The sequence below is a fragment of the Mytilinidion resinicola genome (genome assembly GCF_010093595.1).
Source record: "Mytilinidion resinicola strain CBS 304.34 unplaced genomic scaffold BDZ99scaffold_2, whole genome shotgun sequence".
Classification (NCBI taxonomy): domain Eukaryota; kingdom Fungi; phylum Ascomycota; class Dothideomycetes; order Mytilinidiales; family Mytilinidiaceae; genus Mytilinidion; species Mytilinidion resinicola.
Window position 1 is genome coordinate 1,009,938 of NW_022985438.1, and position 25,190 is coordinate 1,035,127.

Here is a 25,190-nt window from a genome sequence, read left to right on the forward strand (position 1 = left end):
CGCACGAGTCTATGAAGAGTGGTATGTGAGAGATAGAGCCAGATACTGTGCAGTAGACCTGCGGCCACGTGGGGATATGATATTGATTGCACTTCTTACAAGCCATTTCGGCTAGTAGGTAGGTCTGCCTGAGCAAAGATAGATACAGGAAGAGCGACATCAAGCCAGCCCGTTCGCCGACGCGCTGAGCCTACAGGAACGCATTGCAACGCCATAATACATGCATAGATATGTGTTGCCTAGATAAACATGATATCGTAGAAGCTGAGATGATGGGGAACGTTGCAAACGCGAAGTGACCTTCCATCAGCGCAGAAGACAGCATCAGTGAAGAAGCTGCAGCCTTTGTACGCCGTTCGTAAAATGCCCTCGCTCATAGTGAAGAGATCAATGATGCGTGGTAAAAGACTTGTCAGCCGTATACTTAGGTCGTGACAGCTGATCCTTGCATGTTTACATGCCGATTATTGCTTTCCGATTCTGCTGCCGTCCGTGGACGTACCTCGTGGGATTTTGATGATCTGAAAAATTACGATTATTACGCGGTTCACGTGGCATCCACCATTTCCGTCCCGGAGTCGGCCTCCTGTTTGGGCTCCTCGACTAGACTTGGCGTCGAGGTCGAGCTTCCTCGCCGTAGCCTGGCTAGTTCGCGTCTCAGCGCCTCGACTTCCTCGTCTTTCTTGCTGATTATCTCTTCCTTCTCTTGCTGGGCTTTCTGAAGCTTTCTGATGTACTCAATCGCGGTCTCGACAGTCGCGGCCTTGGAGCTGTTGCTCTGAACAGCGGGCGCCGCTTTCACAACACCAACGCTACCACCACTGCCGTTACTTTCTGAGCTCTTGGAATCGCCTGCATCTTTCGCTTTGATATGAGGAGACGGAAGGAGAGTCTGCATTTCTAGGAGTGCTGTGTTGATGCGGTTTCGACGACCTTGCTCGGCGATTTTGTGAGAGGTGCGTTTCGATGTCAGATTCGTCGACAACGAGGATGGATAATTGACACCAGGAACAGTTGTTCCGTCGAGGATGTTTTGATAGTTTGATTTCGAAGCGAGGAGAAGTGCGTGCGTCTCATCCGAGGTCGCTGCAAATCGTCAGTTGGTCTGGAGAAATAGTAGAATAAAGTGGCTTCTAGGCAAAAGGAATCAAAACTTACCACCGTCAGGTAAAAGAGGCTTGATGCTCGGCGATATCTTCGGTCTCAAAGCTGGACTCACAAGTGCCGAGCTTGTGCTATTCCGCTTCTTGCTATTTCGGGGTCCTTTTGCTTCGATCCTCCTCGCGCCGTTGACCGCGAACACTGGACTTGTGGGAGACGATATGGCACTCATCAGCGGACTCGGAGCCATAGATAGAGACATGCTTCCAGGAGTGCTCAATGGGTTCAGCTTCGGCGTTTTCCGGGCCGGTAGACGTGGCGTGCTCTGGTCCTCATCCTGAGCCTGAGTTTCTATTCGGCTTAGAGATGGTCTTGAGGATGATGTCGCCGACTCGGGCAGCCTAAGCTCCTCGAGCAGCGGCGACATCTCCTGATGATGCGAGAGATTTGGCGAGAAACCGGGCGATTGCTGAAGTCGCATCAGAGAGGCGGGAGTGGCAGGATGAAGTCCTTGTGCTGCGCTGTGCATAGGAGAAAAGGTGTCACCACCCTTGGCGGATATGGCGGGGGAATGTGTGACTGAACCAGGTCTCGGGGGAGGGCGCATGTCTGACAGCGGCTCCGGGGAAATCGACTCTGCCTCGGAAGCATCCCGACTTCGAGGTAGTGGGAGCGTGTTAAAGCTTGACTGCGTTTGCTTCGTTCTCTGAACTTCTTCTAACAGGTCACTGACCTCCTTGGGTGGTATGACAGATGAGAGTGTGGCTTTTCGCCTGGTGGAGGGTTTGACAATAGGTGACTGTCGCACACGCGCCGATGCAGCGGCTGACCTGTTCCCAGCTTTCTTATTGCTCCTGAGCCGTCTGCCGGCATCCGGCTGTGACGTCGCTGCTTCTCCCAGCATATCAACATCGAGATCCACGGGAGAAGTCCCGGCCGAACTCCCCGACGTCCCGTATTGACTATGTTGATATGCATGCCTCTCTTGTTGGCTCTGGGCTCTCAAGGCAGGAGAAGTGAGCGGACTGAAGTATGAGCCAGGCACTGTCGTGTACTCGGGCATCTGATAGCGGAGATCGTGTGGGGTGACGGCGGGGGACACTAGAGGAGTGAAAGCAGCCTTCAAAAAGATTAGCAAAGTCGCGAAATTTGGCATCATCATGTATTACCTCCTCCTTGCGCAGCTGATACCGCTGCTCAATAAACGCGCGCGTTTGGGGGTCCATCTGCTGGAGATATCGCGCCGCGTCGCCATGCATTTCGACGCTGTTTGGGGTCGGCGGGACGCCCGTGTGCGAATGGAAGGCGGGTTCTTGAGCAGCGGAGAAGGACACCTGGGCCTGCGTGGACTGGGAAAAAGACGACATGTTGAAGTCGTAGAAGTCGTTCGCCTGGGACATGTCGCTGCCGATACGGGCGGATTGCGCCTGGTCGAGGCCGCTGGGGGGCGCATGGCGATTGCTATGAGATGCAGGCGAGGCGAACTGCTGAAGATGCTGGGCCTTCAGCGAGTCGGCCAGTTCGTTGGAGGACTGGTGGTTGGTGTCGTCCTGGCTGTGGTCCGGCTCGAAAACGGTATCTCCAAAGTTGATGTTGTCGATATCCAGCTCGCCAAAGTCGATCAGGTCGTTGAAGGGCGCCGACATGGGGTCGTACTGGTCGGCGGACGTCCACGGCGGGGCGTCTGTCTCGTTCTCCATGATTTGGTGTCTGGATGGGTCGTGATGGAGGAGGAGGTTCGCAGGGCAGTCCCCGGCGACCAGACGGCTTGCTTTTCTTCTGCGATGGTGGGGCCGTCGGAAGCTAGCAGTGGTGCCCTCTCGGTCCATTCATTTACGAAGTGGGCAGTTCGCGGTGCGCTGGGATTGTCACCACACCATGGCCGCTGTGGTTGAATAGCGATGTTGGTCGCGGCGCGAGGCTGTGGCGGGGCAGACGTCTATCAGGAGCACAGGAGCACGGGAGCGCATTTGATTCAGATACGGAGGGTCTTGCAGCTGCAGTACGGGCAGCCATACACAGCCTTCGCAGGGAGCAGGCTGCGAGGGCGGCGGAGACCCCACGGCGTTAGATAACACTCCCACTTTCTCCGTGTGGTGTTCGGGCAGAGTCGGCGGCCAATCACTGCGACTCGGCACGGCATCGCGTCCTGGTCGCCCTCGCACCGCCCGAGACTTCTCGAAGCCTTCATGATCACCTGCCTCGTCCCGAGCTGACACGCTGGAACGGCGCGATGCCGCTGTGAGCGGTGGCCATCGGTTATAGCAGCCGGTACTTCTGCAGTCGAATCTCCTTTCCCCGCCGAGCTTCCATCGCGCCAGGGCCTCCAATCAGGGGCAGCACTCGGCCCGCTCGAACACGGTGCGACGGATTCGACATAACGGTCGGCAAGGGCCCGCTGTGTCGGGATGCTGTCGCTATCCTGCCTGTCAACCCGCCTGCATCTGTGATCTGTGCCTGTTGCTCGTCTCTTGACGAGGACCGCGATGGCCTCTGGTAAACAGTATCCCCCTCTTCAGGCTCCATGCTTCGGAGGCAGGTGGGCGCACTGCCAGAGAAAGGCCCTTTGCGCCGCACGCTCCAGCCCTAATTTCGTTTCGCTGCACGGCCGGACGCAGACTCTCGACGAGCCCTCCGCCCAGGTCGCTAGGCAGCCCCAACTCGGTGTTCGCCATGTCAGTGCCAGACGGCGGCCAGAGGTGGCCATGCCATGAATCTGAACGCAGCGCACATGTCACCTCACCAAGATGCTGTGTGTAGGAGATGCTCGTGAGGAATAACACGAGGAAATGCATTGCTGTCAAGATATCCGACCGTTGACCCAAATCGTCCATCCGCCAAGAATTGCACTGAATGCCGTCGAACACAAAACAGAAGCCTCCCATTGAGCCGGAAGGCAGGCAACATGACCACTTTTTGCCCTATCTTACAGTGCCCGGAAAGTACAATGTCCCTAGTGAAAGCCCAGGAAACTGCTCTGGGTATTATCGACCATCAAAGGTAAGAAACTCGCATCAGTAAATCGAAATCGCGTAAACGCCGTTGCAGTTGACCATCGCCGCCGCTGTCCGTCTCACATGACAACGCAGCAGCCGTTGGATTGTTGCGGGGCGTACGGGTCTTCGCGCTTGTCGATCTGGCAAGAGGTCAGCCATGTGTTGCGCGCGATATGGAAGAATACGTACTGTGCCCCATCGCGATGGCACCATCCAGTCCTTGGGCTCTTTGTCCGTGAACGCAATGAGGCTGTAGATATCCGTTAGCGATGATCTTCGTAGTTATGGCACTCGGACAGGTCGCCTACTCCATGGATGCTTCCGACACAGGTATCCGGCGGCGGTCCAGATCCTCCTTGAGCCTCGCGTTCAGCTCTGTTAAGCGGCGCAGCTTGAGCTCGGCCATGCTCTGCTTCTTGCTCTTGCCATCTCCACCAGCGCGGATTTCGTAGGGTGCAGACATGGCGAGGCGCGATATGGCAGCGGACTACGGGCGGGTCTGTGATCAGGACGCAAGGCGTGCGACGGCCGCGATGAGTCGATTGTGGGAGAGCGTGAAGGTTCGGACGTGAGGAGGGCAGGCGGTGATGGTGCGACGTGAGGCCGCTGCAGCGAAGAGAGGGGGAGGCAGCCCGAAGGAGCGAGGCTGGCCGGCTGGTCGGGGAGGAGCGCGCCCGTAAAGAGAGCGACGGCTTTGGCAGCGCCTGAGGCAATTGGAGAGCCTCCGTCCGGTGATGGAAGTGGAGCGTGTGGTGGAGGACGGGTGGAGTGGAATCGCTGTCGAGGTGCTGGGGAGAACACGACCAGGAGCAGCCCGACGAGGAGGTTGTCCGCCGATGCCCTAGGCCGAAAGCAGACCGCAACGGCACAATTTGGGCGAGCCTCTGATTCGCGGCGCCGGGCTGGCGGTGAGCAGCGGCCAGAGGATGGACGCGCGATGCTGCAGCTGCGTCACAGGCCGGCAGGCCGGGCGTGTTGCTGTCTCTGATCTGCCCTCCAGTATGGCGAGTGCGCGGTGCCTCTCTGCACGCTGCAGCAGGGAAAGTTCGCGGGAAAGTGGATGGTGGAAGACGAAGAGTCACGTGCTCCCGAAATAACTCCGCCCACGGCCGCACTCTACGCACTTCTTGGCGTTTTGAATTCGACCTCTGCCAAACCTCAACACCACGGCCTCATCATCGCCGCCACGCCCGCACGCCCGCACGCCGCTCCACACCCGCCACCACCCCGCTGCTTCCGCCTTCTGCACCCTGAGCAGACGGGCGCTTGCGCTCTCCTCCCGCAGTCATGGCGCCCCCGCCGGGCTCGAAGCCCGAGAATACCTTCGTGAGTCTCCTTTGATTGTCTCTGTGCCGGATGCGGCAAGCCCCTCGCGGCGACGTGCAGAAGCCAGAAAGGCGTAGGAGGACATCTAGCTGACTGCCCAAGAAACGTGCACAAGAACTCATCGGCGTCGGCCAGAGTTCAGCGGCCTTGTCGCTGCTCCACGAGCATGTCGTCTCCAAGCGGACTCGCAGCAGCCCTATCGCCGCTCTCGAGCCGGTGATGTTGCTGTTCGTCGAGCTCTGCGTCAACCTCCGGAAGGGCAAGCTCGCAAAGGATGGCCTGTACCAATACAAGAACACAGCGCAGAACACGAATGTCGGGACTATCGAGGTATGCAACCCCCCGGCTCCATTATTCGGCAGGCAGCATCTGACAATAAATTTTCACAGCTCGTTTTCAAAAAATTCATCTCGCTGGCTGAGGCAAAAGTCACCGAGGCCCAGGCCAAGGCCGATGAGATCCAGTCCACCCTGGAGCCCAGCGATGCCCAGAATGTCGACGACCTGGAAGCCTCAGAAACCCCCGAATCCATCCTTCTGTCCACCGTGTCGGGCGAGCAATCTCGAGACCGTACCGACCGCGCTATCGTGACGCCATGGCTCAAATTCCTATGGGAGACATATCGCACTGTGCTGGACATCTTCAAGAACAACGCTCGGCTGGAGATCATGTACCAGACCACCGCTCACCAGGCATTCCAGTTCTGCTCCAAGTACGCGCGCAAGACCGAGTTCCGCCGTCTGTGTGAGCTGCTCCGGAACCATCTCCAGAATGCGGCCAAGTTCTCGTCGCAGATGCACGCCATCAACCTCAGCGACCCAGATACCCTCCAGCGCCATCTCGACACTCGCTTCCAGCAGCTCAACGTGGCAGTCGAGCTTGAGCTCTGGCAAGAGGCTTTCCGAAGTGTTGAAGACATTCATACACTCCTCAACCTCAGCAAGCGGCCGGCGAAGAACATCATGATGGCCAATTACTTCGAGAAGCTGACCCGGATTTTCCTCGTCAGCGAGAACTACCTCTTCCATGCCGCTGCGTGGAGCAGGTACTACAACCTGCTGCGCCAGTCTGCGGCGGCTGTAGCCTCTGGACAAAGCCTGAAGAAGGACAATCCTTCCGTTACCGAGGCCGACATGACGAAAGCCGCCTCGTATGTTCTGCTTTCTGCCCTGTCCATCCCAGTCATCAGCACCTCCCGGTCTCGCGGCGCTCTAGTCGACGTGGATGAAGCTAGGAAGAACAAGAACTCGCGTCTCACCAACTTACTTGGCATGTCGCAAGCGCCTACCCGTGCCATCTTGTTCAAAGACGCCCTCAGCAAGGGTCTGTTGAGTAGAGCTCGGGAGGAAATTCGGGAGCTGTACAACATCCTCGAGGTTGACTTCCATCCCCTCTCCATCTGCAAGAAGATTTCCCCCATCCTTGCCAAGATTGGAGCCGATGAGGAGATGAAGAAGTATGTCGGCCCTCTTCAGCAAGTCATTCTTACCCGCTTGTTCCAGCAACTTTCGCAAGTCTACGACTCAGTGCAGATCCAATTCGTTCTTGATCTCGCCCAATTCCCAGATCCATTCCAGGTCACTACTGGCGTGATCGAAAAATTCATCATGAACGGCTGCAAGAAGGGTGACCTGGCTATTCGCGTCGACCACGCCGCTGGCATTCTCACCTTCGACTCAGATGTCTTCTCCTCCGCAAAAGCCATGCATCCCGGAACTAGCGCTGGTTCCGCCGAGAGCGACAAGAGCTCTGTGCAACGCCTTCAAAGCACGCCCGCTGAGATCGTTCGCTCCCAGCTCACCCGTCTGGCGAAAGCCCTCTATGTCACCTGCCAATATGTCGATCCCGCCTTCAACGAGGAGCGTATCAAGGCTAAGGAAGCCGCCCTCCTCCGAACTGCCGAGGGCGCTGAACACGAGCACCAGGAAACTTTGGCCCGCCGCGACATTATTCATCGCAAGAAAGAAGCGGCGTCAAACGCCCTCGCGGCAAAGGAAAAAGAGGAAGCCACTCGCAAGCGCATCCGCGCCCAGCAAGTCCTCGAGGCCGAGACGAATCGTCTTGCTGAAGAACAGCGCGAGCGTGAGAAGAAGAGGCTACAGGCGGAACAGGCACGGGTACAGCGCGCGGAAATTGAAAAGCAACTCGATGAGCTCAAGAAGGGCACTAAGGTTGACATCGACATCCCCACCGATATCTCTGAGCTCGACTCCACTCGCATCCGCGCTATGAAACTCGCTGCGCTAGAGAAGGAAAAGAACATTCTCGGCGAACAGCTTCGTATTGCAGGCAAGCGTATTGACCATCTGGAGCGCGCGTATCGACGTGAAGAAGTCAAGCATCTGCAAAAAGACTACGATGAGCAGAAGAAACGCGACGAGGCTGCATATGAGAAAGCCAAGGCCGAAGAGCTTAGGGAGTCTGAGCAAAAGCACAGGGAGGACGTCGCGCTCAAACATCGTCTTTCACGTCTTGTGCCTGTATACCAGACATTCATAAACGACGTACGCGAGCAGAGGAAAACCGAGTTCGAGAAGCGTAGGAAGGCTGCCGAGAAAGAGCTCCAGGCTAAGATGGCTGCACGTGTCAAGGAAGTCAAAGAGACACGAGCAAGAGAGAAGAAGGCGAGGGAAGAACAGGAGAGGTTGGAGAGGGAGGCCGAGGAAAAAGAACGAGCAGAGGCAGAGGCGGCGGCAGCAGCAGAGGAAGAGAGACGACAACGGATGGCCGAGGAGAAGGCTAAGAGAGACGAGCAGAGAAAGTACGTCACTCACAAAGCGAAACGTTCATTAACTTTGTTGCTAATTATCTGCAAGGCATCTCGACGCGCAAGCAGCTCTCCAACGTCAACGCGAGGAGGAAGCAGAAGCCAAACTCTTGGCCAAGAAGAAAGGGTTGGCTCCCGAACGCCCCATTTCACGCGATCTACCCTCCGACCGGGCACCACCTGCCATTGGCTCATCTGGTCGGCCGCCATTGGTGCTGTCAGGTAACAAGCCTTCCTGGCGAGAACGTGAGGCTGCGAAAGCATCCTCATCTCAGTCTCCGGCTCCCGCCGACTCAGAAGCAGCAGCGCCACCACCAGCGAGGCGGCCCGGTGCCTTCGTGCCACCTGCCCTTCGCGGTGGCGAGGACCGCAGCCCCGCCCCGCCTGGCGCACCAGGTGGTGGCTGGCGTCCTCGAGAAGGTAGCGGTCGCGGCCGCGAGCCGCGAGATGAGTCTCCCGCCGTTGGAGGCCGCTACGAGTCGCCAGCAGCAGGCAGTCGCTTCGCAGCGAGAGGCAGTCTCCGGGACAGCGGCGATCGGAATCGGACACAGAGCCCTACAATCGCTGGCAAATTCATGCCTCCAGCACTTCGCGGCCGACAGGAGGGTCGGGAAGCTGAGGAACCTAGGGAAGCTCCTCTGCCGCCACCACAGGCTTCGAGCGATGGAAAGTACAGGCCAGGCATGTTCAAGCGGACACAAGGTTAAAAATGATGAAAGTTCTCTCTTTTTCTTATACTCTCTCAGGGCCGGGGCAACAGTGGATTGGAGTCCTCATTGTTGAAATCTTTTTCCCCTTTTTGTCTCTGTCTGTTGACCACCCCTCTGGCTGGACTTTATTAGTGTCCGCTGTGCTGCTAGTTTCCTTTTGGTAATTCCATAACATAAAATATCGATCACTAGCCCCCCCTTTTCGATTGAGCAGTGGTGAGTGTGAGATGCCTTGCCGTGAGGTTCTGTACAAGTTTCCCACCGTTGCATGTGACGCCTATTGGGTTATGATATGTGCTGTTGTCGATCTTCGCTGACGGCCATTGGCGGCTGAGAGCTCTGAGACGTAAGCTGGAGGATCGCCGGGCCCATAGGCACAGCTTACTAGAAGAGTCTACAGCCACTCTCCAGCACGTCGTAAGAGTGTCTGCCGCAAATCAGTGAGACCAGCTGAAAGATTGGTGGATACAGGGTGTATACGTATGGATTGTATGTTGTGTAACCTTGAGGTACCCAATTTGTAAGTGACAAACACTAAGTTTACTACGATAGTGCCACTGAATGCTGAGTCCCAATATAAAGGGCCCTATGAGCGAATGAAGCCGCTGAAGCGCGTGCCGGACTCCGCTGCCCTTGCAAATGCGCCCTTCGGATGCTCATATTACCGTTGACAGGGCATTGTTCAGGATGATATAAAGACGGACTGAAGCCCACCAGCAGTCCGTTTCTCAGCTACGATCCACTTTCTGATGTTTGAAATCTGCTCAGGCAAAACTACTGTGGACAACTTTTGCGCGAAAGCATGAAGAACTTCGATCTCTTGTCCTCGCACTTGGCACTTACTAACCCGGCTTCTTCCATATACGCCTTCAAATCCAATGAAAGATACCTAGGGCTCAACCTCTCGCACTGCAGCGCCCTCGCAGCGCCCTCGCTGTCATTCGTAGACCGCAGCACCAACACCGGAATTAGACTTCCGTTTCCGAATCTTTCCACGCCGCTTTCCCCTCCAAGACCACATCGCAGACTGGAATAAAACAGCTGACAGCTGTGGAATTGATTCTCGATTCCAGATACCGGGTCTCTGCCGGAATGCCTTTGTAGTCTCAATATGCCTCCCAGAATAAGCGCTAATCCGAGTGCGCTAACCCCGATGCGGAAATCTTATAAAGCAATTTCAACCACATTAGGATTACGATCTTACCTTATATTCTCTCTGAAGCAGTTGAAGACTGCTCAGGAGCCTACTTTCGACGCATAGTCTCTTCCCCTGCCAATAGAACGCACGCGGGGTCTATCTCAACACCGGAACTAAACCATAATTCCACCACTCGCTTTCTCTCCAGCTTCCCGTCGATATTCCGGTATCTACGCTTCCTAGCATGAAGCTTGGCATACAGTCAGAGATAAACCAGTGATGTCCCCTCAAAGTTAGTAAATCCCCAGACGTCTAGGCAGCTAGCCCCCCACCTTGCAGGACCAACCCTGGTGCATGGACACTGCATGAGACAGCTAGCCCATTCCTAGTACCTAGGTTATGCGGGGATTGGCCCGTGCAGCTCAACATGCATTGATCTTCTCCGAGATCAAGTGTTTTGCGGGGATGGAATCTGGGGTTTACTCCGCAGTGCTAGATAAGTCTAGATCCCTGGTGGCAATACCACACCGTGATGTTGGCTCTACAAGCGCCCGCTGAGTCGTCTTCGGGCTATCGGGTGATTGTGTAATATTGGTCTCGTGTTATCGACTATATCTGCTTCGATTCTGTCGTTGTGGGTCACCGTGAGGCCCCCAGTTCGAAAGACTTCTTCCCTCCTTGCACATTAGAGATCGTCTTATTTATGCACGTGTGCGATAACTAGGCTACTATCGACGGAGTAGACAGCTCCTACAGATCACCAACATGTCGGACAATAGCTTGTCTAATGAGAAGGGGGATATTAGCACAACTGAACGCGTCGATAATAATTTGAGAGTAAGGACGGAAGATGAGGAATACAAGTTCACGTTTGGCAAGTTCCTTGCCGTACTGGTAAGTACCATTGCATTCTTCCTTCGTTGTGTTCCTGTCAGGAGAACGACAAGCTAACATGAAAGTAGTCATTCCAACAAGGCTACATGGCTGATGTATTTGTGATCATAATGAGCTCCACCATCCTACTAGATATCAATCGCGACATCGGCCCGAACCCAAACTACACCTGGGTCGCCATTACGCCCACTCTAGGAGCTGCTGTCGTCTCGCCTTTAGTCGGGAGGATGTCTGATATCTTCGGCCGACGAAACTTTCTTCTCGTAGGCAACCTTTTAGGTCTCATTGGATGTGCAATCGCAGCCACAGCACACAACATCAACGTCATCATCGGCGGCTCCGTGTTGATTGGTATCGGTAGCGGCCTCCATCAAACTGCCTGGGCTTGTCTGGCTGAGGTCGTCCCGAAACGCGCTCGATCGGTTGCGTCCGGGTTCTTTGAGAGTACGCTTGCGCTTGCGCAAGCTTTTGGCCCCGTCATCGGTAAGTGATTCATCTCCGTTTCTGTAACGCTTCCACCCTCTGGAGTCCTTCAACCCGGTCAAGATTACTGCAGTTCAGTACTAATCAACATACACAGCTACCGTCTTTGTCAAACATGCGTCATGGAGAGCCATCTACTGGCTTCCTTTCGCCATGAACTGCTTCGCGGGTGCCTTGGTCTTCTTCTTCTATCATCCCGTCAATCAATACATCCGAGAAGAAGGCAAGACCGTTTGGCAGCAGGCCGTCGCCCTCGACTGGGTCGGCACTTTTCTCCTCGTCTCAGGGCTCGTCTTGTTCCTCCTAGGCATCACCTTCGGAGGCAGCCAGTTCCCTTGGGTATCCGCAGGCACACTGGCCCCCTTGATAATCGGCTTCGTCCTGCTGGTCATCCTCGGATTCTACGAAGCGTACGCCGACATCACATATCCCATCTTCCCGCCCGCCATCTTCAAACTCATCCGCGGCTTCACCGTCGTCTTGGTCAGCGTGTTCCTGGTGGGCATGATTTACTACGCTACGGCAGTTCTTTGGGCCGAGCAAGCCGGTGTCATTTTCACGACAGACCCGCTGAAGGTTGGGTGGTACGCGGGAGCAGTTGGGATGGGTGGACTGCTCTTCGGGTCACCATGTGGATATATCTTCAAAGCGGTCGGCCACGCTCGCATTCTCGTCACCATCGCCGTCGGGGCTATGGCGCTCTGCTGCGGCCTCCAAGCAATCGTCAGTACGTTTACCCCATCTCCCGCCTCCCTCCTCTCAACGCCCCTTAACTAACCACTCTACCCGGCAGCCCCCGGCTCCCACATCGCCTCGACCATCCTTGTCGTGCTGATCGGCGGCTTCCTCTCCGCCGCCAACGTCTTCCAAGTCACCATCGTCCAGCTCACCGTCGCCCACGAGTACATCGGCGTAAGCACCCCATCCCCCATCCCCCATCCCCCATCCCCCACTCCCCTTAACCCAGTCCGCATCTCCTAACCCGCCGCGCTCCAGGTCGCCAGCGCCCTCATCACCACCGCGCGCTCCGTCGGCGGCTCCGTCGCCACGGCCATCTACACCTCGATCCTGAAGAACAAGCTCGTCGCCTTCATCCCCAAATACCTCGCGCTGCCGCTCGCGCTCGCCGGCGTCGCGCCCGTCTCGCTGCCCGCCGTCATCGGCGCGCTGACCACAGGCACCGGGCTCGAAGCGCTGGCGACGCTGACCCCGCAGCAGCTCGAGGTCGGGGTGTACGGGCTCAAGGAGAGCTACGCGCACGCGTTCCGGGTGGTGTATCTGGTGACGATTGCGTTTGGGGTGCTGGGCACGATTGCGGTGTGCTTTACGGCGAATGTGGGCCATTTGATGACGCGGAAGGTGGATATCAGGCTCGAGGAGGGGGCGCATTTGCATGGGGCGGTGGATACGGGGGAGGGGCATGTGATTCATCATGGGGAGAAGGTGTGAGGAGAGAGTGAAGGGGGGGGGTTTGTGGACTGTGATGTTATATGCTGTAGGTACTTCGATTCAAGTAGTTTAATGAGATTTGTGCGGTTTTAGTTTGATGGGTGTGCGTGATGAGGTGGCTTGGTGTAATGTTGGAGAGTTTTAGGGTGGAGATGAGGGGGAGGTGGGTGTGAGTTAGTGTCACGGAACTAGGAGCTGTAGGCCGTGTACGTGATGTATTGGATGATGATGATAGAGAAGAGAGAGGTCTGAGGAAGGCGAGGCTATATACAAGAGGTGACACGTGCCTGCCGTAGCCCTCACCACTACTCCCTGACAGTTAGCGTCTCACTACATGCGCTAGGGTGCCCCAGGAGGCATGGACTTTGTCGCGTGACAGGAAAAGGAGACGCTGCACATGTTGTATTTGATGTAGAGAAAAAGGATGTAAAGAAGAGGACAAGGATGTATGACGGAGTACGTATTCTTAGCCAGCTAGCCTACGGAGTATAGTACGGTTAGCTCGGCTACCTTGATATAGAACACGGTTCCTATACTTAGCCCACACATTTCTACGGTACGGCTACGTAAGCCTCCACACACACAGAGTATATATACGGCGTACGTAGCCTAGATAGATGCTCATCCAATACATCACTTACCTCGTTCAATGCATTGTTTCACCTCTATCCTCAATGTAGAAGGTAAGGATACAGAGGTGACGTGCTCCTAATACATCTACAACGCTCCTCCGTAATAAACTTAATCATCGTCTACGACTCCAAGGTCTCGAAGGTGGATATACATCCATCTCCTTAACACGCAATGAGCTACACATGTAGAAATGGCACAGCTCAGCCAAGCCAGGATGACGGCGATATATCCAACCTCCACCTCCACAGTATCGAATGTAATGAATTGCACAATATCAGCTGTGCTAGGCACTGCTGCTACCGTATGCTGCCACAACGCCGCCATAAGCGAAACATAGTGATGATACTATTACGGAGACCAGCAGGAGCCACACGGAAATCCGATAGATCCAGGATTGATCGATCCGAGGTCGATGCTCGGAACTTTGCAAGGGATTATCATCCCAATGGGAATGGACTCTCGCTAAACCGCAAAACGTGATGATGGAAGATGGTAGGGATGTAAGACTTGAGTAGTGCTTAGTTACCGAGTGTTTGGATACACGTCCCAAGTACTTACATCAAGCCCGGAAATAGCACATCGTTCTTGAAGTGATCCATTATACCAAGCAGACTCAATGGGTCCTCTGCAGTTCCGATGCGGTCACGAAACGCACCTCTTCCCTCGGCACACACTCTCTTTGCCGAAGGGTCTTTGCTGACACAAAGCCCAAAATATCCGATTCGGACCTCAAGCTGTGCAGTTGCGGTTTTATTCGTGACTATGGCAGCAAGGGTGGCGTTGAAGCGATGATCGAAGTCTTTCGTTGAGTGGCTTTGATAGGACATCGACTCGGGTTGTAACAGCTACAACCTAGGATCAACAACTCATACGGTTCACGGTCACCTACGTACAGACTTGGAGTTGCTGGCATAGTAGCTGCCTACATGCCTAGCCAGTTACAACTTCTACAGAGAGGGGTTGGGGTACGGTGGCCTACCCTGCCTAATGCTGCCTACTGCTGCCTCCAATTAGTGCTTCTGCCTATGCATACAGTCACTTCCTACGTAGTATATAGTTTGGCCTTCGGGCCCCCGAAATAAGACAGAGTTCACATCAATTTTCAACCTGAGTCATCGAAAGAATATATATTCGCCGAAGGAATTGCGTTGAGTGAGGTAAGCTACCCAGTAGTAGAAGAACTGATGAGGTAGAGTCAGAATTGAGCAGGCCTTGCACACGGCCTCAATACATACCTTGAATCAGGATCGATATTGCTATTAATATCATGTGGGTTTGGTAAAATTTCAACCAGGCTGCGGTCAATCAGTTATGTGATCGCCGAAACAGGAGTCCGACCCTGTCCACGGCTACCTTACCGCGATGGCGAAAACGTCGCAAAAGCCTTGGCAATACCCTCATCTGGATGATTGAATCTTGCTTTGCACGGAAAAGTGATGAAATTGGCGTCAAAGGCTTGAAATATCGAGTGGTAGGTCGATTCGAAGGACATATGCCCCACAGCGCGTATGCAACATCTCCCGAGAACTAATATGTTGTGCCTTGTTGTTCAGTTTCAGCCTCCTCCCTCTCGTCCATTCTAAGATGTCGCACGGTTTTCTATTAGTCGAAGCAAAGTTGTGCTTCTATGGAGGAATACTATTAGTATCACTATTCGGTCGCATACAGCAACAGGTCATTAATCTGTGCGCACCCATTTACCACTGTTTGGGGTACCCACATGGGTTTCCAAAAACCTAGGCACGATGTCAAGTTTCAGACGGTGCAAATTAGACTGCCTCTTGACTAACTGGCTACTTACTAGCTGGCCCGCTCCTCACAGTGGTGTCGAGTGAGCAAGATTAGAGCCAAGCAGTGATAAATTCGTGTGCCCTGGCTTATGGTCTAGTACTGTTCTACAGATTATATCTGGGTAACGGTGAAACGTTGCATGTGCAACGTGTCATATTCGAAGATGTGATGCGGTGGGCACAAACATTGAGAGGTCAAATCCCTGGCATTTATACGGCAAAAGTTCTATCATTAGTTGTCTGCGCCCATTATACAGATACCACACTGCCACTAGCAAGTTCTGAAGCTCAGGCAAGAAAAGCAACATGGAGGGGCCCATCTCCTCCGCTTCACGGTCCGTCTCATCTCCCACGATAGCAAGAGAAACGGCACCTCAACCTTCGTCGGGCAGGACTGTAGAAGAGAATGAAACGCACGTAAGGGCTGCAAGAGAGGACCTTGCCAGAAGCGATGCGATAAGAACAAATCCAGAAGCCGCGGAAGTCAGTTCTATAGGTCAGTAGGTTGAAAGCCCTGCGATTCGGGATAATCGGATCGTTGAGGAGTTCTCGTGCCTCATCTCCCGCCTGAGGGTCCGCCATCTTGTCCAGATAAGAGCCAGCCCGGACACAGAATGCTGGTCGGATGCAGTGCTTCGACATCTTCTCGAAGAGCGAAACACCTAAACTCGTTGCAAGCTTTTCTCACGGAGACTGGACCCAGAATCATGCGGAAGCTCTGAAGACCGACAAGCTTCAGCCAGACCATTTTGTCAGGTTATTTTTGATTGAAGATTTGTCACCGTGTCTTATGCGACAGCTTAGCAGCACATTCGATCTCAGTCTGGAGGCTTTCGAAGAGCATCTATATGGGTCTCATTATTCAGCAGAGAGAGCTTCACATCCGGCGAAGTGGTCGACTGCGAACATGGACAAGCAGCACATGCCTATGACCTGGTATAGACCTGTGAGATGGGACTTCAATTTGATGTCTTATGATGAGATCGAATACCAGGAAACCCATGATGATAGGACTCGACCTAAGCTACATCCGTCGTTTCCAATTAGCCAGGAGTATCAAGGCGAAAGAGAGTCAAGACAGAAGTATTCCTGTTCATATCGAATCAAGCCGAATGTAATTCGCAGTGCTTGGAAGTTCTCGCGAGACCCGGCGTTCTCCAAAACCACTGATGCAAACACCCACTCGATTCTGGCCTGGGAAGAAAAGATCACATTGATAAAACATAGGGTCGAAAGCGGTCCGCAAAGAAAAGGTACCTAATCCCCAAAATAGAAATATGGAGTCGAAAGATAATTAAGACGAGGCAGTATTCGTGCTCTTGGACCCGCTTCCTGAAGTTGAAAGAACAAGAGTAAGAGTTCCTTGGACCGTGGTTAGGCCTTCCGACCAGTGGGACACCTACGGCTCTGACCAGCCTTTGTTCCAAACGTTGTACCCAAGACGGTGTTGGAGAAATACTGTTTCTTTGGACTTGGTCTCCGAAGTTCTCAAGACCATCAATTCCTCCCTCAACGTTCCATCTTGTGCACTCGAAGACATAGTCTCTTGGCTCTGTCCCAGTAATCCATCCATAGGCCAAGACCTGGGCCCCACACCAGCACTACTGCAGGTCGTGCTTCAAGACTCGATGAGCTTGTTAGGTTCCCTGCGCATGTCATTGGACGAGATCCGCTTGAATAGAGATAGTGCAAACGAACATGCCATTCAACAAAGTGTAGATCACTGGCGAAGGCTTATCGCACCCGTCGACATCATCCTCCCGAAGTTAGAGGAAAACCTTGAAAGCTTTATGCAGTTCGCATACCCGGAGCGTATACCTCCGCCAGCGCGTCGTCTGGTAGACTACGCCGTTGCCAATATCAAGAAAACCTTGGAATAGGCCGGTAGGCTACAGAGTGATCTGCGAGCGGACATTTCAATCATTGAAAGCCGCCGAGGAATTGCAGCTGCTGAAAGTGTGACTAAAGTTACCGAGCTGGCCTTCGTTTTCGTTCCTCTGAGCTTTTCGGCCGGCATCTTCAGCATGCAAATCAAAGAAATGAGGAACGGCGCTCCGTTATATGCCTTTGTTGTAGCTGCAACCGTGGTGGTAGTTCTATCATACAGCGTGCGGCTTATAGTACGAAGCAGGGCGACGGTCCGGATCATTGATGGTGCCTTTGCCGGAATCAGAAAAGATGCGGGCCTTCTACCCGGGGATAATGTTCCAACTCGAGCCGCTCTACTTTGGGTCCTCACCAATGTTCCAAAGCAAGCCTCTCTGGTGCTAAATCGGGTGCTAAAGCGGATCCTTTTCAATAAAATGACGGTAGGTCTCGGTATTGTTCTCAGTCCTGGTATCTTCATTTTCCCGCTGGCGATGATATGGTCTCGACATACTTTAGATTTGTCGTTTAGAATTGTTTTTACCATTCTAGTGTTGTCCGTTGGTTGGTTGGTCTGCTGGATCGTTGATGAACGAATAATTTCACACCTTTTTTGGTGGATGGCGAGAGCTCTTAACAGCATCCGTAGTACGGAGGGGCCACAGGGGAGCGTTAGCGAGGACGACGAGGTGAGTGAGGTATAGAATAAAAGTGGAATACGGCACGACTGGAATTAAGATGCAGGCCTCAGTTCTGAGAAGGCATAATTCGCCGTCCATTACGTGATATTCTCGCTGCTTCAGATGTTATTCTCAAGTGAACAGATTGTCTTTCTTGAAGTATCCCTGGGGTATTTGAACTATGAGCCACCAGAACTGTAAGGATATATCAACTTTTGGAGCTTCGGAGGTTTGCAGAAACTTTTGGGGATTAGACAAGGATTGACAAGAGAATTGAGATATAAAATGCTTTTCGCACATCGAGTCTCCTTCTAAGAACGTGACGAACCAATCTTCGGTGAGATCACGAAGACTTCTTAGGCCTTACCATGGACTGTAAACGCATTAGCACGAATCCTCTAACTCCACTTCATTTTCAACTCATACCTGGAACTCCTGCACTCCCTCCCCCCCAAACTCCCCGAAATCAAATCTCAAAGTCCTGACAGGCCTAAACCCATACCTCTCATACAACGGCTGGCCCATCGCCGACGCCTCAAGGTAGGTCTCCACCCCCTCCTCATCCGCCCGAACCAAGCCCCACCGTATCAGCATCGCCCCAGCTCCACGTCGATGATGCGCTGGGTGCGTTGAGAGCGCGTCAAGCACTACAATTAATCAGTTCCAGACTCACCAGACTCCCCCAGAGCCCATTCCCAAAAAAGGAAAAAGAATGAGAAAGGATAAACCCACTCCAATAAGGGCTCAGCGCCATTCTCTCCCTCTTCGCATCACTCAGCAGCTTCATAAATGCATTCCAGCACTCAGGATCCGAGTCCGGCGTCGGGGACGGGAGTTCCAGTTCTTCTAGCACCTCTTTCTCGGTCCTGAACACTTTCCACTTTGCGCCCGCGATGATTTCGCTGGTGTCCGTGTCCGTGACTTTCAAGAAGAAGACGTGCTTGTCGGTGGCGATCTGGTCGCGGACGCTGTCACGGATCTGCGCGTAGACCTCTGGCGACGGGCCATCGGGGCGCCGCGAGAAGAGGATGCGAAAGACGCTGTCACCGAATGCGGCTTGGCGGATTGCCATGTAGGCGTCGACGTCGTCGGCTGTGAGGGGGGCGAGTTCTAGAGGCATGGTTGTTGGATCTGAAACAAAAAATTTCCCGAAAGAGAGAATACAGGTGTGAAGGTTGAAGAAATAGAAATGTTTGAAGTGAGAATGACGCACCGGTATGAATCATGATGATGACTCAGAATGTCGTTAAGAGAGGAAGGTGCTAGTGTAGGGCGTACATACAATAGTACATACGAGACCTTGAAGTTTTTCGTGATGTTTCTAAAATCTCTACGTCTGAGGGTTTGGTGTTGGCGCAATCGTACGTTAGAGAGCTCTACCAAATTGACGGGTGAAAATAAGGGTCTTAATCACGTGATTTTGGCAGTATGCTCCCAATCGTTTTGTATCACTTGCTGCTGAATTACACGTTACATACGAATATCAGACTTCTTAGGACTAGATAGAGCAGTCAATTCTATCAATCATAGAATAATAACACAAAAAAACAGTGATACTGGAAAGAGAATTTGTAAGGCAATCGTCCTATCTACTGAGCCATCGTTCTATGTAGTGGTTGCAGCAGAATCACTTTGAGATGTTGTTGAGCTGGATTTGGCAGCATTAGTCGTCGTGCCGAGTCCCGAAGCGGTGATTTGGCTCGACACATCGGTATCGGTCGTAAAGGATGAGGTACTGACGGCCTGCGTCGCCAATGGCTCTGAAGCTGCATCCGCTGTGGAGATTTCTGATGTTGACGATAGCGCTACGAGTGGTGTTGACGGAGGGCTTGAATGTGGCGTTGAGAGAGCTCCAATCGTGGAAGTTGCGGGGCCAGGCAAAATCACGGAATTAGTGCTGCTTGCCGTAACCAAACTCAAACTCGACGCAGACATATACGGCTCTGCAGTAAACGAGAAGTTTTGCGAGTAACTCAAGACCGGATCTGTATTGCCGAGCTCTGGATGATAGAAGTCGTTGACGAACATCTTAAGCCAGAAATAAGGTTGATTGCGTGGATAGTCTGACTGATGCGGAATATGCCACTCGTATTTCCCAGTGTTGGATACGTTCGTCGCTATCTGTCCACAAAACGGGTTGAAGAGGTAGTTATAGCAAAGATCTCCGAACGCGCGTGAGTAGCCATAGTAGGTGTCGTCCCAGAGCTGGAGCTCGACAGTACTGCCGATGTCTGGTTTCCATTCGATGGTGTAGGTGGTTCCGGCTACTAGCACTTCTCCGGCGGTGGGTTTTGATATGGAATTAAATTCACTGATCGCTAGATGCGACGTGAGAATGATGAAAGATGCATACAGCCTAACGTCGGTGAATTTGCGCATGATCGATTGCTTGATGTTAGCAAACTGCGGTTCATTAATAAAAAGGAAAAAGTGACTTTGAAGGCTGATATATGAATGCAAGCAACGAGTTCGAGCGGGATGCGCTCGTGATATTAATATCTTGACACGAGGTTGACGAGGATTCGATTGGATTAAGTGTAACTGTGGCGCAACGTCATCCGTATCTTGCAGGACATGATAGGGCCTTGACAAGTTCTTCGTGTCAAGTCAGCTGCGGAGTAACGGAATATCCAAAGGGCTTTTGTGATGAATGGGGGCCGAAATGCAGCTCAGTGCCGGAAAAAAACAGCGTGGTTTAATACTTGATCTTGGCGAACAAATGATGAATCAGGAGGATTGACTTCGAGAGTGGGTCTGTTTGAGGAAACTTGGAAGTATGAAGACTCTTGATAAAGGAACCTCTGAAGATACTATGGTGAGCCCTTGACGTCAATCGGCATTATTCCGTCAATCGGCATTATTCTCAGTTGAAAGTTGAGAATGGATAGTGTAGCTTTACCATGATGGCCAAGACTCAGCCCAGACTTACATTGTGAGAATCTACATAGGACTGCGAAATGTAACTCGATTCTCGTCGACGTCTTTCTCCATTTCGATCATAATTTCCCAACTTCGCCAACTCTCACAAATGTCGCCTCACCCTCCGCATACACTGTACCCATCCCGTCCTCCACCCACCCCTTCACCCACGTCCTCTTTCCCTCCACCTTTTCCACCTTCGCCCGCGCCAGTATAACCCCCGGCGTCGCCACCGGCTTCCTAAACCTAACATACATCTCCTTCGTCGCCGGACTCGAACCCATATTCTTGCACGTCACTGCGCAGGCTCCCATGACCTGGTCCAGCAACGCCGCCAAAAATCCGCCATGCAGCCGTCCGCTAGCCCCGTCCAGCCCGTCGCCAACAGACACTATGATGTAATTTTCTTGCACGGGTGTTTCGGTGTTTGAGGAGGAGGCATTGGGGTCGGGGCGGCTGCAGCTGAGATAGGCGCGGACTGCGCGCTTGGTGTGGAGGGTTGCGGCAAACAGGCTGTTTGACACGCCTTCAGCGGGACCGGGTGCTCTATTTGAAAGTGGAGATTGTATGATGGTAGAGTCGGAGAGGAGCGTTTGGACCCAGGGGTGGGTCTCGAAGTCTTCGAAGTATTCGGTAGGCATTGTACGCGTAGGAGAGGGGGTTCAGGGCTCTAGGCGTGTGAGGAGGTCTACGGAGAGGATTTGGTTGCTTGATATTAGCTCGAGGGCCATGATTAAGACAGATAGAAAGATATGGGGCATATATCGGATTGAGATACCCATGGTGGGCGGGGATGCGCATGACGATTCGCGTTGGACCTCGGGACGATGTTTGATTGCTGTTGCTTGACACTAAATACGAAGCGCAATAGCATGAAATGATGTTAGTTGCGTTTGTAGATCTTGCGAAGTCTAGCTAAATCAATTGCACAGCTTGACTTTCATTTCATAGAATATCAAGAGGACTTTCACGGTACTGGTATGTCACGTGATGCATCCGCACTGAGAAGTCTTTGAGTACGTCACTAACATACAGTCCATTCCATAATCGAAGTTCGACTTGGGTGTTATTTGGATAATATAAACCAGATGGTAGAATGTATCCTCCTTGCAGACTTCGCCCCTTACACATACTTGTAACACATCGCACTGATATCCATGACGTTCCTGATAGGAACAAATGGCTTTTCTGGTCCTAGCTTACCAAAGAACATTGGAAAGTCTAGTGTAACATTCTTATATGCTACGTCACCGAAGAAGTTGAAGGGATAGGCGAATTGAGTATCAGGTCCGGAGATGTCGTATAGACGATACGGGACTACGCAGTTGAGTGGGGGTTTCAGGCGAAAGGCTACGCGGAGTACTTACTGGCAGCCTCCCATTTGACCCAGAGCCTGTCGAGATTCGCGTGATGTAGGTAAAATAGTGGATCTGAGCATTTGTCAGTGTCAATTAGCCCGATCTCAGTAATTTCGAGGATCTTACCAGCAGGGCTCGCGTAGACGTCGCCGATTTAGATGAAAGTATCAGCCTTCATTCATAGTAAATTGAATCTGGGTGCACTGACAACACCCAAATCTCCTCCGACACTTAGATGACCTCCACCATGGTACCTCATCCCTTCCACAGTCGTCGTACCTTGGACTTGGATGTCAAACGCTTGGAAAGTCTTGCCAGCAATCGTCTTTGCCACGACCGTGGAGTTTAGCGTCTGAGAAGCGAAGTATGAACTCAAGTCACGAGTCATACAGCGAGGGTTGTATGCTGTGCTGAATCCTTCCATAAGTCAGCATCAAATTACGACTTCCGTCATATTCGGACTCACCGGGACCCATGTTTACAGTCCAATGGACAAACGGGCCATCTAGTACACATCCTATAGTCCCAACTTAGTAAGGCTTTATAAGTGTGAGGTTATTGAGCACATACCTCCGCCTGTCTTCCCGGGAATATGCAAGACGTTCGGATCGTTGGACGAATCGATGAATGGTCCGTTCCCTAGTACAAGCGTTCAGCACAACCCCAAGGAGCCATGGGATAACAAAGCTTTATACCTCCAAAGCCGTAAGTAGCGTCAAAAACCGGTGCTTTTGCAAACGAAGCTTCAGTGGCGTCCCGAGTCCAATCTGATTTCATGCATCAGCATGTCTGCCCAGGTCTACGTCTGATGAAAGCGCTACCTACCCCAATACCTGTGTTTTGTGTTAGTAAAGAAAGATACACCTTTGTTAAGGCACTTACGGCTGCGCCCCCGTATAGCCACATGTAGTCTGAAGTTCTTTCTCATACTGCGCAACGGACTAGCGGTGCCATCTAGATTAGAGCATTAACCAAAGCCATAAAAGGGTGGAGAAGATACCTACGGCTGAAAATGACCCTACGCCTTGGTCAACTTAGAAATTAAGAGACATTTCTATGTCTTTCAAGCTCAAAGCGGACACCAAGCTTGTGGGGGCGAGGGCGTATTACTCATAACGAAGTGGATGAAATCAGTGTTGTTGATGTGAGTAGCGAGGAAGTCATCATATCGACTCCTTACTCCAGAAAAGTCCCTTGAAGTCAACGCAGGCTTGGTTTGCAGGCACTTTATTGCTGCTATGTAAGACAGCTTTTCGGAGCTGCTCAAAGTCCGCCTAGATGAGCAAAGTTAAAAGTCCAGAAGACGTGCTCGGCAATGCCATCATGTACTCACCATTCTTTCCTCGCGGATACCTTCGTACACGCGGTTCGAGGATAACTAGGTACGGCGCTGACAGTGATAGAGCATGTTACCAGCAAAGTCAAAACATGATGCGTCCAACGTAGGTGCATGCTGACAATCCTTTTACGATCAGCAATTGCAGGCTGCGAGATATCACAACGTGGGGTGCGGCTAAGTCTCGCAAAATGCAGCAGCAACAAACTTTATAGCGATCTGAACTACATCTGCGATAATTCTTGGCGCGGTGGCGAAGCAGGCAAAAAACGCCGCAAAAATGAGGGTCATAGCTGCATACAGTCACATCCCCCCTTGCAGGAAACGTGACGCAACGGAGGCACAGCATTCGGAGTGATGCTTCATTCTGATTGGAGTAAGACGGTCCCGAACAGTCCCATAAGAGAGAAGTGAGAGAAGCTAAGTTTCCAATACCATGGTCGGAGACAACACCTCAACCATCGTGCAGTAGAACGAAAATACGACCAGCAAATTTACTGCCAAGTCAGAAGAGAGAAGGGGTCCTTCGAGACTATTCTAATATTGAGCCGGAGCGGTTGGAATACCAGTGACTTTGGAGGAACGACGCTGATTCCACGATTACGTTTATGTTTAAAGAGTTGGTTCTGGAAGCGGTTGGCAACCAAGGCCCCGATTTCTGACCTTCGTGAAGGAATTTAGGCACGATCAGTGGCTGCATTTGCTTGGTTGGCGAAGAGGGCTTTCGGCCCTTGATCGTACAGCCGGAGTATCTTCATACAGCCCATCAAAACGCTACATAGTCGTGAATGAGAGGTTGCTAGAACGGGAATATCCCAAAGGGTACGAGCTGTCTTTCGATGTAAACTGGAAGGCAAGTCTCGAGCCATTGTGGCGTCTTCGGCAGTGTCACAAGGGTTTAACCATGCATGAGGTAGAGGCCCTAGTGTCGATTAGAGAGTACGATGTACTTTCACGAGAACAATTACTCTATGTCGTATGCGAGGCGTCTAGGAGTAGTGGTGGCATGGTGTTGGTAAAGAGTGAAGGGTCAAGGAGAGAGGACGATCGGTTAAATGGGTATTGGGGCTAATCAATATTTAGCGTAGCGCCAAAGCTTATTCCAGCTCCCTGATACTCCTACTCCTCTTTGTCCATCCCCCTTCAACACTCTTTCATCACTGCTTCTTCACCCTTTGATCATATCAGGACAGGAAGTGTACCCGAGATGCTCACACTACTCGGTCTACTGTTCATCAGACTGTGGAAACCGAGCCATGTCGCCCGAATCATGTCCCTTTACGCATTCCCCTTTCACCCCGGAGCCACGTGAGTCTATTCAAGACCATCCTGGTCTAGCCATGTTATAGCAAGGTTAATAGACCATGTATCTCCATCGAGGATTCGGGCTTGTGCGAACGCATCTCAGGCAGGAGACCTCTCTCGAATTCAACTGTAGCTTTCAAGTCACTCTCCAGTTTCACTCCAGTTTCACTGTAGTAGCTCGAGTGGCCTTAGACATCCACCATAGATCTCGAAGAGACTCGATAGTACTCCATGTGTTTCAAACCCCACAACCTGATCACGTTCGGAACCTAGCTTCGCAGTGTTGCGTGCATTCGGCCATCCCCATCCGCATGCTTCATTGTCCTTTGTTGTGCCTCGCCTTGGTCTCTGAGATTCTGAGACCTCCTGCCCTTCAAAGCAACATCACCAGTCCAATGTATCCTTGCCTCCCAAGACACAACCGTTCGCAGGGATGTTA

General features: G+C 52.5%; 12 protein-coding genes across 12 annotated transcripts; 4 read left to right on the forward strand and 8 right to left on the reverse strand.

The window, feature by feature from the left end:
* Positions 1-547: 547 nt before the first annotated feature.
* On the reverse strand, positions 548-2,747 carry BDZ99DRAFT_484736 (uncharacterized protein; the record flags this gene model as incomplete). The annotated part of the gene is made up of 3 exons (XM_033722661.1): positions 548-1,086; positions 1,159-2,221; positions 2,271-2,747. 3 exons carry the CDS (start codon positions 2,745-2,747, stop codon positions 548-550), a joined length of 2,079 nt encoding a protein of 692 aa, XP_033582904.1.
* A 691-nt stretch (positions 2,748-3,438) lies between these two features.
* On the reverse strand, positions 3,439-4,151 carry BDZ99DRAFT_126174 (uncharacterized protein). The gene has a single exon (XM_033712567.1). It carries the CDS (start codon positions 3,984-3,986, stop codon positions 3,531-3,533), a length of 456 nt encoding a protein of 151 aa, XP_033582905.1. The 5' UTR covers positions 3,987-4,151; the 3' UTR covers positions 3,439-3,530.
* Positions 3,884-4,877, reverse strand: BDZ99DRAFT_457879 (uncharacterized protein). The gene is made up of 3 exons (XM_033718788.1): positions 4,406-4,877; positions 4,287-4,347; positions 3,884-4,237 (listed from the first exon to the last, which is right to left on the reverse strand). The coding sequence occupies exons 1-3, from the start codon at positions 4,558-4,560 to the stop codon at positions 4,175-4,177; spliced, it is 279 nt and encodes a 92-aa protein (XP_033582906.1). The 5' UTR covers positions 4,561-4,877; the 3' UTR covers positions 3,884-4,174.
* A 390-nt stretch (positions 4,878-5,267) lies between these two features.
* Positions 5,268-9,100, forward strand: BDZ99DRAFT_432805 (uncharacterized protein). The gene is made up of 4 exons (XM_033717357.1): positions 5,268-5,423; positions 5,526-5,753; positions 5,813-8,184; positions 8,240-9,100. The coding sequence occupies exons 1-4, from the start codon at positions 5,385-5,387 to the stop codon at positions 8,895-8,897; spliced, it is 3,297 nt and encodes a 1,098-aa protein (XP_033582907.1). The 5' UTR covers positions 5,268-5,384; the 3' UTR covers positions 8,898-9,100.
* Positions 9,101-10,803: 1,703 nt separating this feature from the next.
* Positions 10,804-12,864, forward strand: BDZ99DRAFT_541992 (trichothecene efflux pump; the record flags this gene model as incomplete). Its single annotated transcript, XM_033726751.1, has 5 exons — positions 10,804-10,932; positions 11,001-11,415; positions 11,513-12,142; positions 12,209-12,327; positions 12,412-12,864. The coding sequence occupies 5 exons, from the start codon at positions 10,804-10,806 to the stop codon at positions 12,862-12,864; spliced, it is 1,746 nt and encodes a 581-aa protein (XP_033582908.1).
* Positions 12,865-13,413: 549 nt separating this feature from the next.
* Positions 13,414-14,394, reverse strand: BDZ99DRAFT_126213 (uncharacterized protein). Its single transcript, XM_033712568.1, has 2 exons — positions 14,056-14,394; positions 13,414-14,003 (listed from the first exon to the last, which is right to left on the reverse strand). The coding sequence occupies exons 1-2, from the start codon at positions 14,322-14,324 to the stop codon at positions 13,781-13,783; spliced, it is 492 nt and encodes a 163-aa protein (XP_033582909.1). The 5' UTR covers positions 14,325-14,394; the 3' UTR covers positions 13,414-13,780.
* Positions 14,327-14,610, forward strand: BDZ99DRAFT_457881 (uncharacterized protein). The gene has a single exon (XM_033718789.1). The coding sequence runs from the start codon at positions 14,424-14,426 to the stop codon at positions 14,577-14,579; it is 156 nt and encodes a 51-aa protein (XP_033582910.1). The 5' UTR covers positions 14,327-14,423; the 3' UTR covers positions 14,580-14,610.
* Positions 14,611-15,593: 983 nt separating this feature from the next.
* BDZ99DRAFT_493876 (uncharacterized protein) lies at positions 15,594-17,878 on the forward strand (the record flags this gene model as incomplete). Its single annotated transcript, XM_033723269.1, has 5 exons — positions 15,594-15,770; positions 15,919-16,540; positions 16,596-17,125; positions 17,168-17,596; positions 17,706-17,878. The coding sequence occupies 5 exons, from the start codon at positions 15,594-15,596 to the stop codon at positions 17,751-17,753; spliced, it is 1,806 nt and encodes a 601-aa protein (XP_033582911.1). The 3' UTR covers positions 17,754-17,878.
* A 375-nt stretch (positions 17,879-18,253) lies between these two features.
* Positions 18,254-18,953, reverse strand: BDZ99DRAFT_376412 (acyl-CoA N-acyltransferase; the record flags this gene model as incomplete). The annotated part of the gene is made up of 2 exons (XM_033715023.1): positions 18,254-18,480; positions 18,566-18,953. The coding sequence occupies 2 exons, from the start codon at positions 18,951-18,953 to the stop codon at positions 18,254-18,256; spliced, it is 615 nt and encodes a 204-aa protein (XP_033582912.1).
* Positions 18,954-19,339: 386 nt separating this feature from the next.
* On the reverse strand, positions 19,340-20,212 carry BDZ99DRAFT_565845 (uncharacterized protein; the record flags this gene model as incomplete). Its single annotated transcript, XM_033727518.1, has 1 exon — positions 19,340-20,212. The coding sequence occupies one exon, from the start codon at positions 20,210-20,212 to the stop codon at positions 19,439-19,441; it is 774 nt and encodes a 257-aa protein (XP_033582913.1). The 3' UTR covers positions 19,340-19,438.
* Positions 20,213-20,680: 468 nt separating this feature from the next.
* On the reverse strand, positions 20,681-21,545 carry BDZ99DRAFT_126238 (Thioesterase/thiol ester dehydrase-isomerase). The gene has a single exon (XM_033712569.1). It carries the CDS (start codon positions 21,391-21,393, stop codon positions 20,830-20,832), a length of 564 nt encoding a protein of 187 aa, XP_033582914.1. The 5' UTR covers positions 21,394-21,545; the 3' UTR covers positions 20,681-20,829.
* A 330-nt stretch (positions 21,546-21,875) lies between these two features.
* Positions 21,876-23,383, reverse strand: BDZ99DRAFT_377062 (Di-copper centre-containing protein; the record flags this gene model as incomplete). The annotated part of the gene is made up of 8 exons (XM_033715054.1): positions 21,876-22,069; positions 22,120-22,213; positions 22,322-22,527; positions 22,577-22,627; positions 22,681-22,749; positions 22,806-22,877; positions 22,914-22,987; positions 23,193-23,383. Coding segments are annotated over 8 exons (951 nt in total), but the record flags the coding sequence as incomplete, so codon positions are not given.
* Between the last annotated feature and the right edge of the window lie 1,807 nt (positions 23,384-25,190).

Bases quoted from the DNA above. Each gene is read 5' to 3' on its own strand.
- BDZ99DRAFT_126174 (XM_033712567.1), bottom strand. From the start codon at position 3,986: ATGGGAGGCTTCTGTTTTGTGTTCGACGGCATTCAGTGCAATTCTTGG.
- BDZ99DRAFT_457879 (XM_033718788.1), bottom strand. From the start codon at position 4,560: ATGTCTGCACCCTACGAAATCCGCGCTGGTGGAGATGGCAAGAGCAAG. The intron at 4,348-4,405 runs GTAGGCGACCTG...GGATATCTACAG, and splicing joins GTGTCGGAAGCATCCATGGA to CCTCATTGCGTTCACGGACA. The intron at 4,238-4,286 runs GTACGTATTCTT...ACCTCTTGCCAG, and splicing joins TGCCATCGCGATGGGGCACA to ATCGACAAGCGCGAAGACCC.
- BDZ99DRAFT_432805 (XM_033717357.1), top strand. From the start codon at position 5,385: ATGGCGCCCCCGCCGGGCTCGAAGCCCGAGAATACCTTC. The intron at 5,424-5,525 runs GTGAGTCTCCTT...TGACTGCCCAAG, and splicing joins CGAAGCCCGAGAATACCTTC to AAACGTGCACAAGAACTCAT. The intron at 5,754-5,812 runs GTATGCAACCCC...AAATTTTCACAG, and splicing joins CGAATGTCGGGACTATCGAG to CTCGTTTTCAAAAAATTCAT.
- BDZ99DRAFT_126213 (XM_033712568.1), bottom strand. From the start codon at position 14,324: ATGTCCTATCAAAGCCACTCAACGAAAGACTTCGATCATCGCTTCAAC. The intron at 14,004-14,055 runs GTAAGTACTTGG...GCACTACTCAAG, and splicing joins GTGCTATTTCCGGGCTTGAT to TCTTACATCCCTACCATCTT.
- BDZ99DRAFT_457881 (XM_033718789.1), top strand. From the start codon at position 14,424: ATGCCTAGCCAGTTACAACTTCTACAGAGAGGGGTTGGGGTACGGTGG.
- BDZ99DRAFT_126238 (XM_033712569.1), bottom strand. From the start codon at position 21,393: ATGCCTACCGAATACTTCGAAGACTTCGAGACCCACCCCTGGGTCCAA.